The 14,538-nt window shown below is 35.4% G+C and overlaps 1 protein-coding gene across 1 annotated transcript; it reads right to left on the bottom strand.

The window, feature by feature from the left end:
* Positions 1-12,600: 12,600 nt before the first annotated feature.
* On the bottom strand, positions 12,601-14,258 carry LOC145074784 (zinc finger protein-like protein). The gene is made up of 2 exons (XM_079021110.1): positions 13,454-14,258; positions 12,601-13,323 (listed from the first exon to the last, which is right to left on the bottom strand). The coding sequence occupies exons 1-2, from the start codon at positions 14,109-14,111 to the stop codon at positions 12,692-12,694; spliced, it is 1,290 nt and encodes a 429-aa protein (XP_078877236.1). The 5' UTR covers positions 14,112-14,258; the 3' UTR covers positions 12,601-12,691.
* Positions 14,259-14,538: the final 280 nt, after the last annotated feature.

The following is a 14,538-nucleotide window of genomic DNA, read 5'->3' as shown; positions in this document are numbered from 1 at the left end:
TTGAAGAATGACTTTACTGAACCTGTTCATTCTGTGGAAAAATATCATAGCAAGTCTATTACAAAAAAGGCAAACACAAACTCTAAAAGAATCATTAACTCTAAAGTGCAATTACCATTACTGCACTACCATTATTCTGACAGAATATATATATGTCATTTTAAATTTTGGCAGAATGCATACAATATTTTAAATTGGCAATGTGGGTTGTAATTCTGATAGAATATAGCAAACATTAAAAAATTGTAACTTATTATAATAGAATGTAATCTTCAAAGTATAAATTTTGATAGAATGTAGTAAACATTAAAAAAAATGTAATCTATTCTAACAGAATGTAATCTTCAAATCAGTATATTCTAACAACATGTTATTTTACTTATCCTATCTTGCAATGTTTTTTTATTTTTCTTGTCTTGACAAATAAACTAATTTACATATAAATAATTAACCAAAACCATAATCATAAGACATGAATAAAAAAATACCTAGATTTCACCAGAGAAGAAGAATCAGCGACCACCACCACATTCTCTCCACCTCCTGACCTACTTTGATCGGAGCAACAGCCCCACCCCGCTGCTTTTCCCTTTGTTCTTCGTCTAGTCACTCATCGGAGATCGATACCTCCTCCCCTCGCTTTCTTTTTCTTCTGTTCCCATCGATCAAGGCCTATGAAGATTCGACTTCATCGTTGATTTCTTTGCCCCATCGGAACCCCTCCTGCCCTCTGATCGAACCTCTAGCACATCTCCCCTTCTACGGTAGCCCAAAACCTCCGAAACCCCGCTGAATAGCAGGGACCAATGCTGGGAAAACGAGAGGGAGGATAAATCGCTGTAGACGTGATCGGCTAGGGTTTTTTCAACAGATTTTGACTACATCCCATATTTAAAGGAATAATAAAGAACATATTAATTATCTACCATATTTAAATATGCCAAGATTACTATAATACCCTTAAATGATTTATTTAATAATTAATTATTTTCTGAATTCTTATTGGTGCACACAGTCACACAATAGTTGTCAAAAACATTTGAACCTATCTCTCTCTCTCTCTCTCTCTCTCTATATATATATATATATATATATATATATATATATATATATATATATATATATATATATATATATATATATATATATATAAGAGAGAATGGGGGGGGGGGGAGCGAGAGAGAGTAAGGAAGAAAACGAGTAAAAGAGTAGTGGAGCCAAAAAGGATCATAATAATCTGTGAGGTATTATATGTAGTGGATCCATGAGGGATCATTGGAATCCGTGAGGGATTAAATAAAAGAAATGTTGCTAAAGGATCCATGAGGGATCTAAGTAAGGGGGCATGAATCTGGATGATTGCACACCGGTAAGGTCAGAGCTACGATGCCACTCTACATGATAGATGTGGTTGTTTTTTGTAACTGGGTCGTTTGATTCTTAATGAGAAAAGAAAATGGAAGAGTATGAGAATACGAGAATAGAGTGTTTTATAACTCGCCAGACTTGTTGTCTGATGTTTGTTGTTTGTCATGTGTTGCAGGTTCAGGTTGTAGCCATAGTACGAGTGGAGATGGTAGCACAAAGGACATGGACTAGATGTAGATTTTATTTGGTATATCCTTATTGCTTTAATTTACGGTTAGGATATGTTTTAAACTAGATGTATTATGTGATGTAAATTGTTTTTAAAACTCTGGTTTTCGAATGTTTATAGTAAAACTCTGATAAATTCCCAGAATATTTTATTGAGAAGAGTCAGGTTGTTACAACTGGTATTAGAGTCATAATTTAAGCGAATTAGGTTTAGGATGTCCACACCTAGACTTAAATTGTGGGAAATGAAAAGAACCATACTGATTAGGACCATTGTTAGTGATGATCACTTAGGTCATATGTGCTTATATTCGATGTTGTTATTGGATCAAATAGATTTTAAAAGAATGAAATCATGTTTAAATCAAAGTAAAGATTAATCTTGAAGCAACGTCAAAGCAGTTTTTCTTTATTGTGTAAGGGTTGGATGAGAAAGGGTACCATTTTTGGAATAACCATAGTTGAAGGGTCATTCAAAGTTGTGTATAACATTCAACAAAAATGCTTTGTATAAAGATAACCTTGTAATTTTCGAAGGGAATAGGAAATTCTTAGTCTGAAACTAGAAGACAAGTGGTGTTCGAAGGGATGCCAGACAAAGAATTTGCGATGTCTTCCAGAAATGTTGAAACATATGAGGGAAATTAAAGTAGTTGGTGGGAGAGAATCCAATGGTAGTGAAGCCTCAAACAATAATTCCAAAAATAACAGTTGTGAAGCTGATAATACCGAACCAACACCTTATGTTCTTTGGAGAGCCACTTGAATTTGGCACCATGCGGTACAATATGTTCCTTTGGAAAGCTACATATTTTTTACTGAGAATGGTGAAGCATAATTATATCCAGAAGCCTTAAAACTAAAAGAATCCTTATATTGGAAGAAGGTGATGGAAGATGAGATATGCTCACTTGACAAGAACGAGACTTGGACTCTTGTCAAAGTTACCATCAAAGAAAAAGGCATTACAAAATAAATAGGTATTCATAGTCAATGACAAAGTCAATGGCATCAAATGATACAAGGATATATTGGTGGTGAAAGGGTAACAACATAACAAAAGAGTTGACTACCATGATTTTTCCCCCCAGATGTAAAGATCACAACAATTCGAAATGTTCTTAGAATTGTTAATGTAGAAGACTTACACTTAGAACAATTATATGTGAATACTACGCTCCTACATGGTGACCCTGATTAGGACATTTACATGACACAACCAGAAGGTTTTTTGAAGACTCGCAAAGAAACCTTGGTGTGGAAACTTAATCATCCTCTTACTTCACGTTAATGATATGGTGTAGTTAGATCCGACATTCAGGAAATAAGCAAGTTGAAGAAATAGTCATCCAAGGAGTTCGAGATGAAGGGCTTAGAAGCTGTAAATAGATCTTGGTCATGAGGATAGTAAGAGATAGAGCTTCGGGAATAGTAAAATTTTCGGAAGAAAAATACATTCAAAAGGTTTTTGAGAAATTCAACATGGAAAATGTGAAATCCAAAAGTACGTTCCTTGGGATTTACTTGAAACTCTTTAAGAGTTAATCCCCAACAACCAAAGCTAACAAAGTAGAAATGGTAAAAGTCTCATACATCTTGGAAGTTGGTATCTTGATGTACGCAATGGTGTGTACCAGACCAGATATTACTCATGCAGTGGGAATGGTCAATCAATTTATGTCAAATCCATGGAAGGAGCATTAGGAAGCAGTCAAATGGATACTTTGCTATTTGAAGAGAATTTCAGGGGGTTACCTTATGTTTCCAAAGGCATGATATTTCTATTGAAGGTTTCGTTGAAACAGATTTGAGGGGTTATGTAGATTTAGGTCAAAACACAATAAGTTACATATTTAAAGTTAGAGAAATGGCAATTAGTTGGATGTCGAGACTATAAGATAGTGTTTTTCTTTCAATTATAGAAGCAGAGTACATGAATTTAGCCAAATCTAGTAAGAAGCTTATTTAGTTGAGGAACTTTCTTTCAGAATTGGTCTTAGATCAAGAAGATTGTATGTTGTATTGTGATAAACAACGTGCTATTCACATTGTGGGAAATCCAATGTTTCACTCAAGAACGAAACACATCAAGATGAGATACCATTTTTCTCAGAGAACTGACTAGTAAAGGTATGCTCAATTTAAAGTAGATCACTGGTGTGAAGAATCCCACATATATGCTCATCAAGGAAAAAACAACAGAGAAGTTAAAGTTTTGTATGGATTCAAATAGTCTTCCTCATAACTAGAGTCAAAGACGCAAGATAAATATGATTTGGATTATTTCCTGGGTGGTAGATGAAGAGTGTTTAACCATGTAATCCTCAAAGTGTGGTATTGTTGAGATATGGCATATAAATGACAATGGAAAAGGTTATTGTAGCATTATGAAGCTTCGATATTGTGACACCCCGAAACTTCTACCTTGTTCAACTATTCGATACTATCAATGTTAAACTCGTTGCAGCTATCTTTTAGCATTGTTTTAAGTCTGTTTGGATGATCTAAAGCCTTGTACAACCAAAGTTTGACTTAAGGATGCGTTGGTTTAAGATTTTGGGTTGCAAAAAGGCAAACACTCCATCAAAAGGAGTGTGTGGCCAGACACATGAGTATGTGGCCGCACACTCGAGTGTATGGCCACACACATGAGTGTGTGGCCGCACACCTGAGTGTATGGCCGCACATATGAGTGTGTGGCCATACACCCGAGTGTATGGCCGCATACATGAGTGTGTGGCCGCACACCCGGGTGTATGGCCGCACACATGAGTGTCTGGCCCTACACCCGAGTGTATGGCCGCACACATGAGTGTGTGGCCGCACACCCGAGTGTATGGCCGCCCACATGAGTGTGTGGCCACACACCCATTATCTATATATAGATGAGGCACATTTTCACTTCATTTCCCCTCTCCTCAACTGCACACCTCTCTCTCTCTCTACTTTTATCCCCCCCAAACATTTCTAAGGCTTCAAAAGTGTAAGTATTCCATCCTTTTAGCTTGCTATACTTGAAAGACTTATTGATTTGAGCCTTGATTCACCTTAAAGTTGACCACACACTCCTTTGTGTGGCCTTACACTCCCTTCATACAATCATATGTGATTGTAACACTTGTCCCAAGTGTTTCCTTGTCCCGTAGGTGTCACTTATCATGATTAGTTGTATTATACACTAATTATGTCCATACATGTATCGTTATATGTTAATTAGGGTCCGTTTGTGCTCGAGGATGCACTTGACACTCAACATTCCTAACGATCTTACATTTGAATCACACGTCAAATGATGAGTTCATACCCCTACGTTTTTCCGAGTTTTCATGTTTTCAGGGGGCAATACAAGCAAAAGTACAAGGAAACTTGTGCTCAAAATATATTATTTTGTTTAAGTTAATAATATTTTTAGTATGATTTTAACATGGAAAACAGTTTTTACCAAACGATTAAGAAATCAACTCGTAGAAACAATTTTCAAAACTAGGGTAATGAACTTGTGAATCATGAAGTAAAATATATTATTTTATAAAGGATTCATGCAAATCATAAATAGGATTTTCAATATTATTACTTGTAAATTTATTAGTATAAGTTGAAGACACGTCCTTGGTAACACTCCCACAGAATCAGAGTGTAGGACTAGCACTTGTAACCAGAATCTCTTGTAGGGAGAGCGTGACTGTTGTGTATAGATCTATACGAGACTAACAACCCCGCACCTTGCTGCTAGCTATAGCCGGACCGACAGGTCTACGGGTGACAAAGTCATTAAGGATACCGGCTGTTGCGGGCCATATCCAGTCAGTTATGGTTATAAAACTCACAACCTAGATAACAGATATTTACTTTTGTAATAATGAATTAAGTGAACTAACCTCAAAGTAATAATCGATATGATTACTAGAGGGTATTAATAATACCTGCAGGATTTAGTTCACCAAGCGCTTATTAGTCTTATTTATGTAATAAGGCTAATATACCTCACTGGGAGTAACCAGGGTTTTTTCAAGGAAACTACGTTTAACGATATAAGTATGGTAGATACCTGTACACTTCATTTTAGAACGGATAACCAACAACCTACTTTTATGGAAAATATAGGATTTTCCCAGGATAACTCGGCCTTTCATAAACGGATTGTTTAACAAGTAACTAACGGATGTTCATATTCATTCCATGACACCCCGGATTGTACATATCTTGTATAAATCTGGAAGTCATGGAAGGAATGGGTTTTCAAACATGCTTTTCATAAGAAAATATGGTATTTTCTTGAGGAACACTTTTCAAAAGGATCAAAGAACATTTTCCACCAAAACTAAATGCTTATGAACTCACCGGCTTTATGCTGATACTCTTTTCAAAACTGCTTGTATTCTCAGGGAATTAGTAGACAAGTACTTTCAGGAGATTGGAGAAGTCAGAGCATTAGAGTCACGTCTTTCTATTTGATATGAACAAAACTATATATTAAGACAATGTAAATTTTTTTCATATATGTATTCAATGTCTGGTTGTGTTTACTATGCTTGCTATGATACAATTGTTGTGATACTACGCATGACATCCTCCACCCCGGAATGATTCCACCGTTCCGGTTTCGGGGTGTGACAGATATGCTTTAGAACTATATGTAGCTATCCAAAGTTTTGGTACGATTCGGAATAAATTAAAGGAGAGCCAAGTTTTAAAAGATGTTCTTATAAAAAATAGAGACTCCAAGTTTTGGTATAGAAGTGCAAAAGCAGTGTTTCAGATTTACTATAGCATTATGAAGCTTTGATACACTTCAGAATGAACAAAACTATATATTAAGACAATGTAAATTTTTTTCATATATGTATTCAATGTCTGGTTGTGTTTACTATGCTTGCTATGATACAATTGTTGTGATACTACGCATGACATCCTCCACCCCGGAATGATTCCACCGTTCCGGTTTCGGGGTGTGACAGATATGCTTTAGAACTATATGTAGCTATCCAAAGTTTTGGTACGATTCGGAATAAATTAAAGGAGAGCCAAGTTTTAAAAGATGTTCTTATAAAAAATAGAGACTCCAAGTTTTGGTATAGAAGTGCAAAAGCAGTGTTTCAGATTTACTATAGCATTATGAAGCTTTGATACACTTCAGAATGGTCTGTCGCTATCTTGGAGGACAAAGTATCAAGATTATAAAGAGTAGTGATGATGATTATAACTTGAATACCAAGTTGCAATAAGCACGTAATCTTTTATACAACTGAACTCTTTAATATATATCCCCATACTCTTATTTGTAGATAAACATGCTTATGCACAAAGTAATAACATGCTAAAAGGTATGGATTGACCTTACTATGTTCATATTCGTATACTAACACAAGACATGTTATCTAATAAACAAGTCTAAGTATTGCTTCGGTGCAAGGGACGTTGAAGGCTAGGTCTCTATATCTTTGGGAATTTGGAAAATATCATATTAGCCCATCAAACTTGTCATGTTTGTTTTAATATGTCACCCAACTTTTTTTTTTTTGTAAATTAAGGGAACTAAATCTCATATGACCACTTAATAACGTCCTTTTACCGATTGTAAATGGTTTAAAGGATATTTTGGTGACATGGCCTCCACAGTGGAACGTGAATCAACTAGTATTATTCCAATCTAAGTTTTTCAGGTCATCCTCTGTGTTCCCCCCTTATAAATTGAAGGGTACCCTAAATGAGTTTTCCCTACCCACTTTGTTACCCTAATCGTATCATTTGCTGTATTAAGCCGATTTTGATCTTTTCCCATTTTTGCTACTATAAATTAAGAAGATAGCCTCATAACAAAGATTATCCTACGGTGGTTTTACAATATCAGACCTAGACATACCAACTGACAACGAGCTTCATGCCATGGAAACGCAAGTGCAGATTGAGGAAATGAGAGATAACATGCAACATCAGCTAGGCGACTTTAGGGAGGAAATACGTTACTTGAATAAGATCGTGACTGTGATGGTTGTTGTTGGAGTAGTAGTGGTGTCGATGATCGGGGTTTATGGTTGCGTCAAATGCTCTAGGTGGGGATTTTGGTGTGTTTAGTTATGTAGGCAGGTAACACGGTGGCGATTTTAGCTTTTTTGGGGTTGTCGAAGGTTATTGTTTGTTTTTGTCTAACTTCACCATCTGCTAGTATAATATGTATGTATTAGGATATGTTTTGTTGTTATGTGTTGTAGGAGATGTTTGTTGTTTATTTGGATCAATGGCGACTTTTGACGGTGTTAGGGTTTTTAGAACCATCTTTATTTTTTTTTTGGGGGGGGGGGGGGGGGGGAGGCGGTTGTTAACATGATAACCTCATAGGTAATGTATGTAAGGTCACTTTGATGAAGGAAATGAAATCTAGTTTGTATTAACCAATGTTTTCATATGATGTCAGTTAATATTTACTAATGTTGTTGTATGACCAATTGTTTTGTTAACTGTTGATTGATTTGCTTCTATGATTTGTACCTTTCTATATTTTAAAGTTTAGATTGATTTGGTCATGTGGTTTGTATTGTTGTTTGTACAGTCAAAGTATGTTGCTATATTTATCTTACAACCACAAACAAACATTCATGCTATGCCAAAGTACCTTGCTATATTTGTTTTACAATCACAAACAAACATTCATGTTACGTCAAAGTGCGTTGCTATATTTTTCTTACTACGAGATACAAACATTCATTCATATTCTGCAAAACATACATAACACATTGTTATATGGGAAAATGTCATTACTTGGTATTTTAAGGACACACTAACAAACTTAATAAGACCATAACAAACATGAAATAAAGACATCTAACCCTAACAAACATACTCCATAAATAAAAAACTTCTAATCTAATTCCATTGGTTTGGATGAGGTATCTCCTTCACCGTTTTTCCCCTTAACCCTTTTTGCCAACTTTTTCTTTATTATCCTCTCTGACTTTTTCATTAACTTGACTATACCTTGTTGTTGGCCCTTATTCTTATTCACAACACCTCCACCTTCACATTTTCCCTTTTTGACACCATTTCCACTTCCACCTTCACCTTCACACTTTCCCTTTTTCACACCACTTCCCCCTTAAGATTGACCTTTTCCCTTCTTCAAACCACTTTCACCTTCACCTTCAGCCTCCCTCTTTTTTACCTAGCAATTTTGGGGCCTTGACACTGCATCACAGGTTGACTTGTTATGCCATGCCTTTTTACAAACGCCACATACAATCCTTTTTCCCGACTTTGATATTATGCATGATCCACTAACTTATGTACTGTCCCTCTTCCTCATTTTAGTAGGTCTCCCTGGCATCTTCCTTTTCAATGGTAGCGATGATGCTATATAGTCTGTTGGGAGTCACATTGGACTCTCATTCATACTTCATATTGAGTACTTGTAGGTGTTCATATATATATATATATATATATATATATATATATATATATATATATATATATAGATTGCAACACAATATAAAGGATCAATAAATGCCTCAACATTTCTGTTTACATAAGAAATGGACGACACTAAATGAACACAATCATGCCCATTTAGTTGCCATACCCTATAAGTGCATGTTTTCTTTTCCAAATCAACACCTTATGACTCTCCTAAGTTTCTTGTTTCAAAGGTATTCAGTCCATTAGGAAGAATTTGTCAATACCTACACATAAACACAGTTGCTATGAGATACTATGGTTAAAAAAGAGTGACAAAGAAGAACAAATCTTTGTTGGATCTTTAATTCGTTTATGGCAAGCCTTATGTTTCGACATACATTAAAACATCCCCATCCATTACCTTTTTGTCTCAAACTACACATCCTCTGCATCACATATAGGCTGATATCCTCCAACATAGTAATAATTGGTTTCTTCTTAGCATCCAAGATAACATTGTTAAAGCTTTCAGACAACCCATTCTCAACAACATTACACCCCTTTCTGTTTGAAAGAATGTTTTGGACCATGACTGTAGGTTCCTTCCAATAAGATGCACATATGTAGCAGGGGTAATCATTTGAATCTATTTCATTGCAGTATTGAAAAGCGGTTCAGTTGATGCCTTACAAGCCTTCCAAAAAAATGCTTCATATTTAGCTCCAGGAAATTTCTTCTTGAAGTTGGACAGGGCATGCTTTCCACATTGCCTATGTTCTATGTCTGGGAATAAATCATCCACTGCTTCAATTAACTCCTGCAGTTACATCATAAGGACACTTACAACTAGATCATAAATGAAACACCTAAAGCATAACATAATGAACACAAACATAACTTATGTTGATCTGACATCAATGTCTTACCATACCTAGAGTTAAGGTGCAGATCTTCTTGTAGATGTTCTAGAAAACATTTCTAATTCTCTTTATTTTCTACACAAACCATATCCCAAACCTATTAGGTAGATATGATTGTTTCCATCCCTCCCAAAAGCACGTAATAATTGACCAGTACACATTCCTTAAAAAAAACTCATCCAAGTTTATAATCCCTCTACATCCACTTTTCCAACCATGCTTTAGTGCATTAAAACACACACACACACACATACACACACACACACACACACACATATATATATATATATATATATATATATATATATATTGCTAAAGTAAGTTTTCCCATCTGGCATAGAGTTCACATACAACTTGACTGTTGACCATGGATTTGACCTTCTTATCTCCTCACCATAGGAACATAACTTTGCATAATTTTCCACTATGGTACCTTCAACATGAGACACTATCCCATACTAACCTATATGCCAACTTTAGTCTTTACTTCCTATTTTAGCATCCTAACATTGAGTTTCTCATTCTCAAGAACTTCCCTGGTGAAATGACTGCCAATCCATCTATAATTACCAATTGAACCTAACTTAAAATTCCTAGCACGATTATGCTCATTGATAAGGGACTTGATTTGCAATGAGTGCTCCTTACTCATCGATGAATCCCAAAGCCTAAATGTGCATTCACTATCACAAAACTTAACTAATAACCTTTTACTGTCATCTTTTCATAGTATAGTTGATACCCATTGGCTACAACATAATTACAAAGCATGAATTTCAATTGTTTAGGGTTGGTGAACCTCATACCTAGAATTGGCAACTGCTTCTTCCAAGGTATGGCTTCATTAAACATTGGTTTGCCTTTCACATCTGGGACATTTTCATTTTCATCATCTTTTGGATTTTCACCTTCTGTGGCATCCTCATTGTCATTTGCCTTACTTACTCCTTCATAGGTTACTTCTTTTATGTTGCTCTGTTATGGACTCATGAACTTAGTTAGGTCAAATACCATTTTTCGTTTCGATTGGCACATTTGACATAACAAAACAATTTTCCTTAGTTACGTGCAGAGTAGTACCAAAATGGTCCATGTAAATAGGCAGTTGTACTCCATATCGATAAGCAATATCTATAAACTCTTAATATTGAAGTTCGTTAGAAATCAAGGTTAAACCTTCTAGGATTTCTAAATCAGGTTGACAATAATAAAGCTTCTCACACTTCTCTTATGTGAATCGTTCAAGAAAATCCACAAATTTAGTATAAGACATATCAACAAAATCGATATTCTCGAACACATGATGAATACCATCAGAGTAGCAAAAAAGTTTGTTGATGAACATACCTTGGAAATGAACTTTGATTGAGATTAATATAGCCATTGACACTCAACAGGAATTTTGGATGGGCTAATATGACATTTTCCCTTGGGAATTTCATATCAACTATGTCTCCATTATTGTCTTCTATCTTCGGTTCTTAAGGCTGCAGGGATTGCTTCTTGTATCAACATAGAGCAACATATGTCGTTACAACCACCATGACCATGGTTAGAGGCGGTGGAGTTGATGTCGACAACAAATAGTGGCATAGACTTGATGGCGAGGATCACGGTTTTGTTGTCAATTGTCATAAGCTCCAAATGAGAGGAATTAGAAGCGGTCGTTCATTTTGTTGGTGTGTTTCTTTGAGAATCGACTTTGATCGGGGCTCATACAAGAGTGGTAGCGGGTTTATTATTGGATCAAGGTGGCGACACCATCATAATGTTCATTTAATCCCAAAAATGAGGTTAAGAACCACAAATGAGTGGTATCTTATTTATAAAACTATGTACCTATTAATGTAAAACCAAATGTAAACCACTTACCTAGAAATAAGTTAACCTGTAACCTACAAATGAATGTATCTAATTTGCACAAGAGATGTGTATCGATACATATCAGATGGCTTACACATTAATTCCACAATTACGTATTAGATTATCTCAGACACGTGGATGCCAAATTATTATTATCCATAATACCCGATCATAATAATAATAATTTTTGAACAATTATAATAAAGTTCAATGATAAATCACGTATTAAAATAATTTAATTGTTAAACGTATACATGAAACATAATATATTACTATTTCAAGTCATTACTCATATCCCCTACTTAACATTTAATATATTTCTTTTTCAGATAAGTAAAATAACAAGCATAAACTATAATATCCAAACATATTTATATTTTTTGATCAGCTACAAAGAGTCTTTAATATATTTCTTTTTCAAATAAGTAAAAGTAACAAGCATAAACTATAATATCCAATCATATTTATAGTTTTTATCAGCTACAAAGAGTCTACAAAGAGTTTAATGATAAATTATATAAAAGAATATTTAATAACTAAATATCTACACCCTATATTACTCTATAAAGTCAATAACTCTTGAAAGAGTTTTTCATGATCTTCGAGAAAGGCCTTAATATATATAAGTATTTTCTTTACATTTTACAAATAGAATGTTTCTAGGACAATGAAAGAGCATCTTAATTTCTTTATCATTTACACAAAGAAACATCGAAAAGAAAAGTTATATTTGTAAATAATCAATCAAGATCCCATTTTCAAAACTTGTTATGAATGCAGTACTAATATAACCGAATTCATAAACAAAAAACATATGGAAACTATTCAAGACTAACCAAATTCATCACAATTCTACCTAAACAAACCCTTACCAACAACTTTACCAAAAACAAAAACCTTTTTTTTTCCAATAAATCATGTTTTTAGACTCTACAAATCACCACAAAGCAAGGTAAAAGAGCTTTAGGGCTAAGCAAATAAAGATCCTCGATATTCGAATGAACCCCAACTTTCCCAGCCAACGAATCAAACCCCGATTGCCCTGAAATCTCTTGAATGTTCTCTAGTGGCCTATGAACCCTCCCTGCAATCACCCTACACACCATTAAAGCTTTTCGTGTATCTAAACTATCATCGCAAACTTCTATCGATTCAAAAGCTCTAACACTAGTCGAAGTTGTGAAAACCCCAATACCACCCTTGAGTTCCTTAGGTGTCGAAAACCCATTTCTTATAATCCGACAAACACAACATTTATCGGAGATACAAAGGCTAGAATGGCCGTTGATTCCAAGAGAACAGGAGATTGTGGTGCCATAAAACCTTAAAAGTTCATTCCCATCTGCTAAACAACGTGGGTGTTTCTTTGGTAGTTTGCTAGCTTTCGTTTTCACTAACTCTCGATAGTCTTCGAATCTAGATAGTGTTTTTTGCATGTTGTGGACTTTTAGAACCTTCTCGATTCGACCCGAAGTGTTCTCGGACTTTAACCAGCTCGATCGACAGATGATTTCCACGATCTTTCTAGAAGAATCACCCTCCATAAGTTCAGTCACTAGCAAAAACAGAAAAAAAGAACAAGAATATACATTAAAAATCTGTACATTTTTCATGATTCAGACAAAGTTATCGATTCAAGAACATAAAGATTGAATCTTGATTGATTTTAATGATTTAGTATTTACCTGCGTGTTTTGAGAGATGATGGGCTTCAAGATTTTCCCACTTTCCAAACTGTTTACCACACTTATGGCACGTGACTGCGCCAGAAGACCCATAAGATTCTGTTTCCATTGAAGGTCTAGGTTTTTGTGGGATTCCAATTCCATTCTTTCCTGTTGAGTTACCGGAATTCGCGATTCCATTCCCGTCTGATGATGAAACCGTTCTTCTTGTAGGTGTTTGATGATTCTTGAAAGTATGCATTGTTGGGTGTCCACCAGGACCAGGTGTACCCGGCATTAATGTACCCACGAAAGTAGACCCATCGCCGCCGCCGCCACCGGCGGCGGCGCCACCGCTAACATCGTGAAACCCGCCACCGAAGCCGGTGATTTTAAGCTCACATCTTGAATCGTTGAGAATAACTTCATGGGTAATTGGGTTTAGAAACTCGCTGCTTCCGATAGATCTAGGACTACAACTCACTGGCTTTTCTGAATGCCTCTTACTGCCGCCATTGATGACATCTTTGAGATTTGCGATGGACCTTGAACAACCCGACCGACCTGGTTTTCGGGTCAAGATTGTTGCGAGTTGTTTCTTGGATTTCGGGTCATGGACCTCCGATGGCTCCGATTTGCAGTGGAGAGATTTCTTCAAGGAAAACCAAACTGTTGGCATATCTTCTTATTCTCCTTCAAGCTTCCCCCTTTTCTGAACTTTTTAAAAGCAAAAACTTTTTGTACCCATTTCCAAAAAGCTGAGAACTTTTGATAAAATTAAAAATCAAGAAAATGAAATTAAGAGGTTTGAAGTTGAAGAAGGAGAAGTTGAGTGGCATCAATAAATGACAAGTAATTCTGTTCAATTGAAAATAAAGATTTTCTGACAGCTATGAAATAGAAGAGAAAGGCATTCACGAGCGACCTATAAATTAAATGAAACATTTTAATTTTCAAAATTAAATGGAATATTTTTAGGAAATAATGTATTCAGAAATACAGAAACTGGAATTTGATCTATTTATGTAGTCATATAGATATGATATGTACCAGTGTGAGTTAATTGTCACATGCTTTTTGGCTTTTTTTAGTCTAAATCGTGGTTC

The sequence above is a fragment of the Lactuca serriola genome, chromosome 9 (genome assembly GCF_051521515.1).
Source record: "Lactuca serriola cultivar US96UC23 chromosome 9, Lser_US96UC23_V15, whole genome shotgun sequence".
NCBI classification, from domain to species: domain Eukaryota; kingdom Viridiplantae; phylum Streptophyta; class Magnoliopsida; order Asterales; family Asteraceae; genus Lactuca; species Lactuca serriola.
Note: the sequence above shows the minus strand (reverse complement) of the source record. Positions and strands in the feature narration are given on the sequence as shown.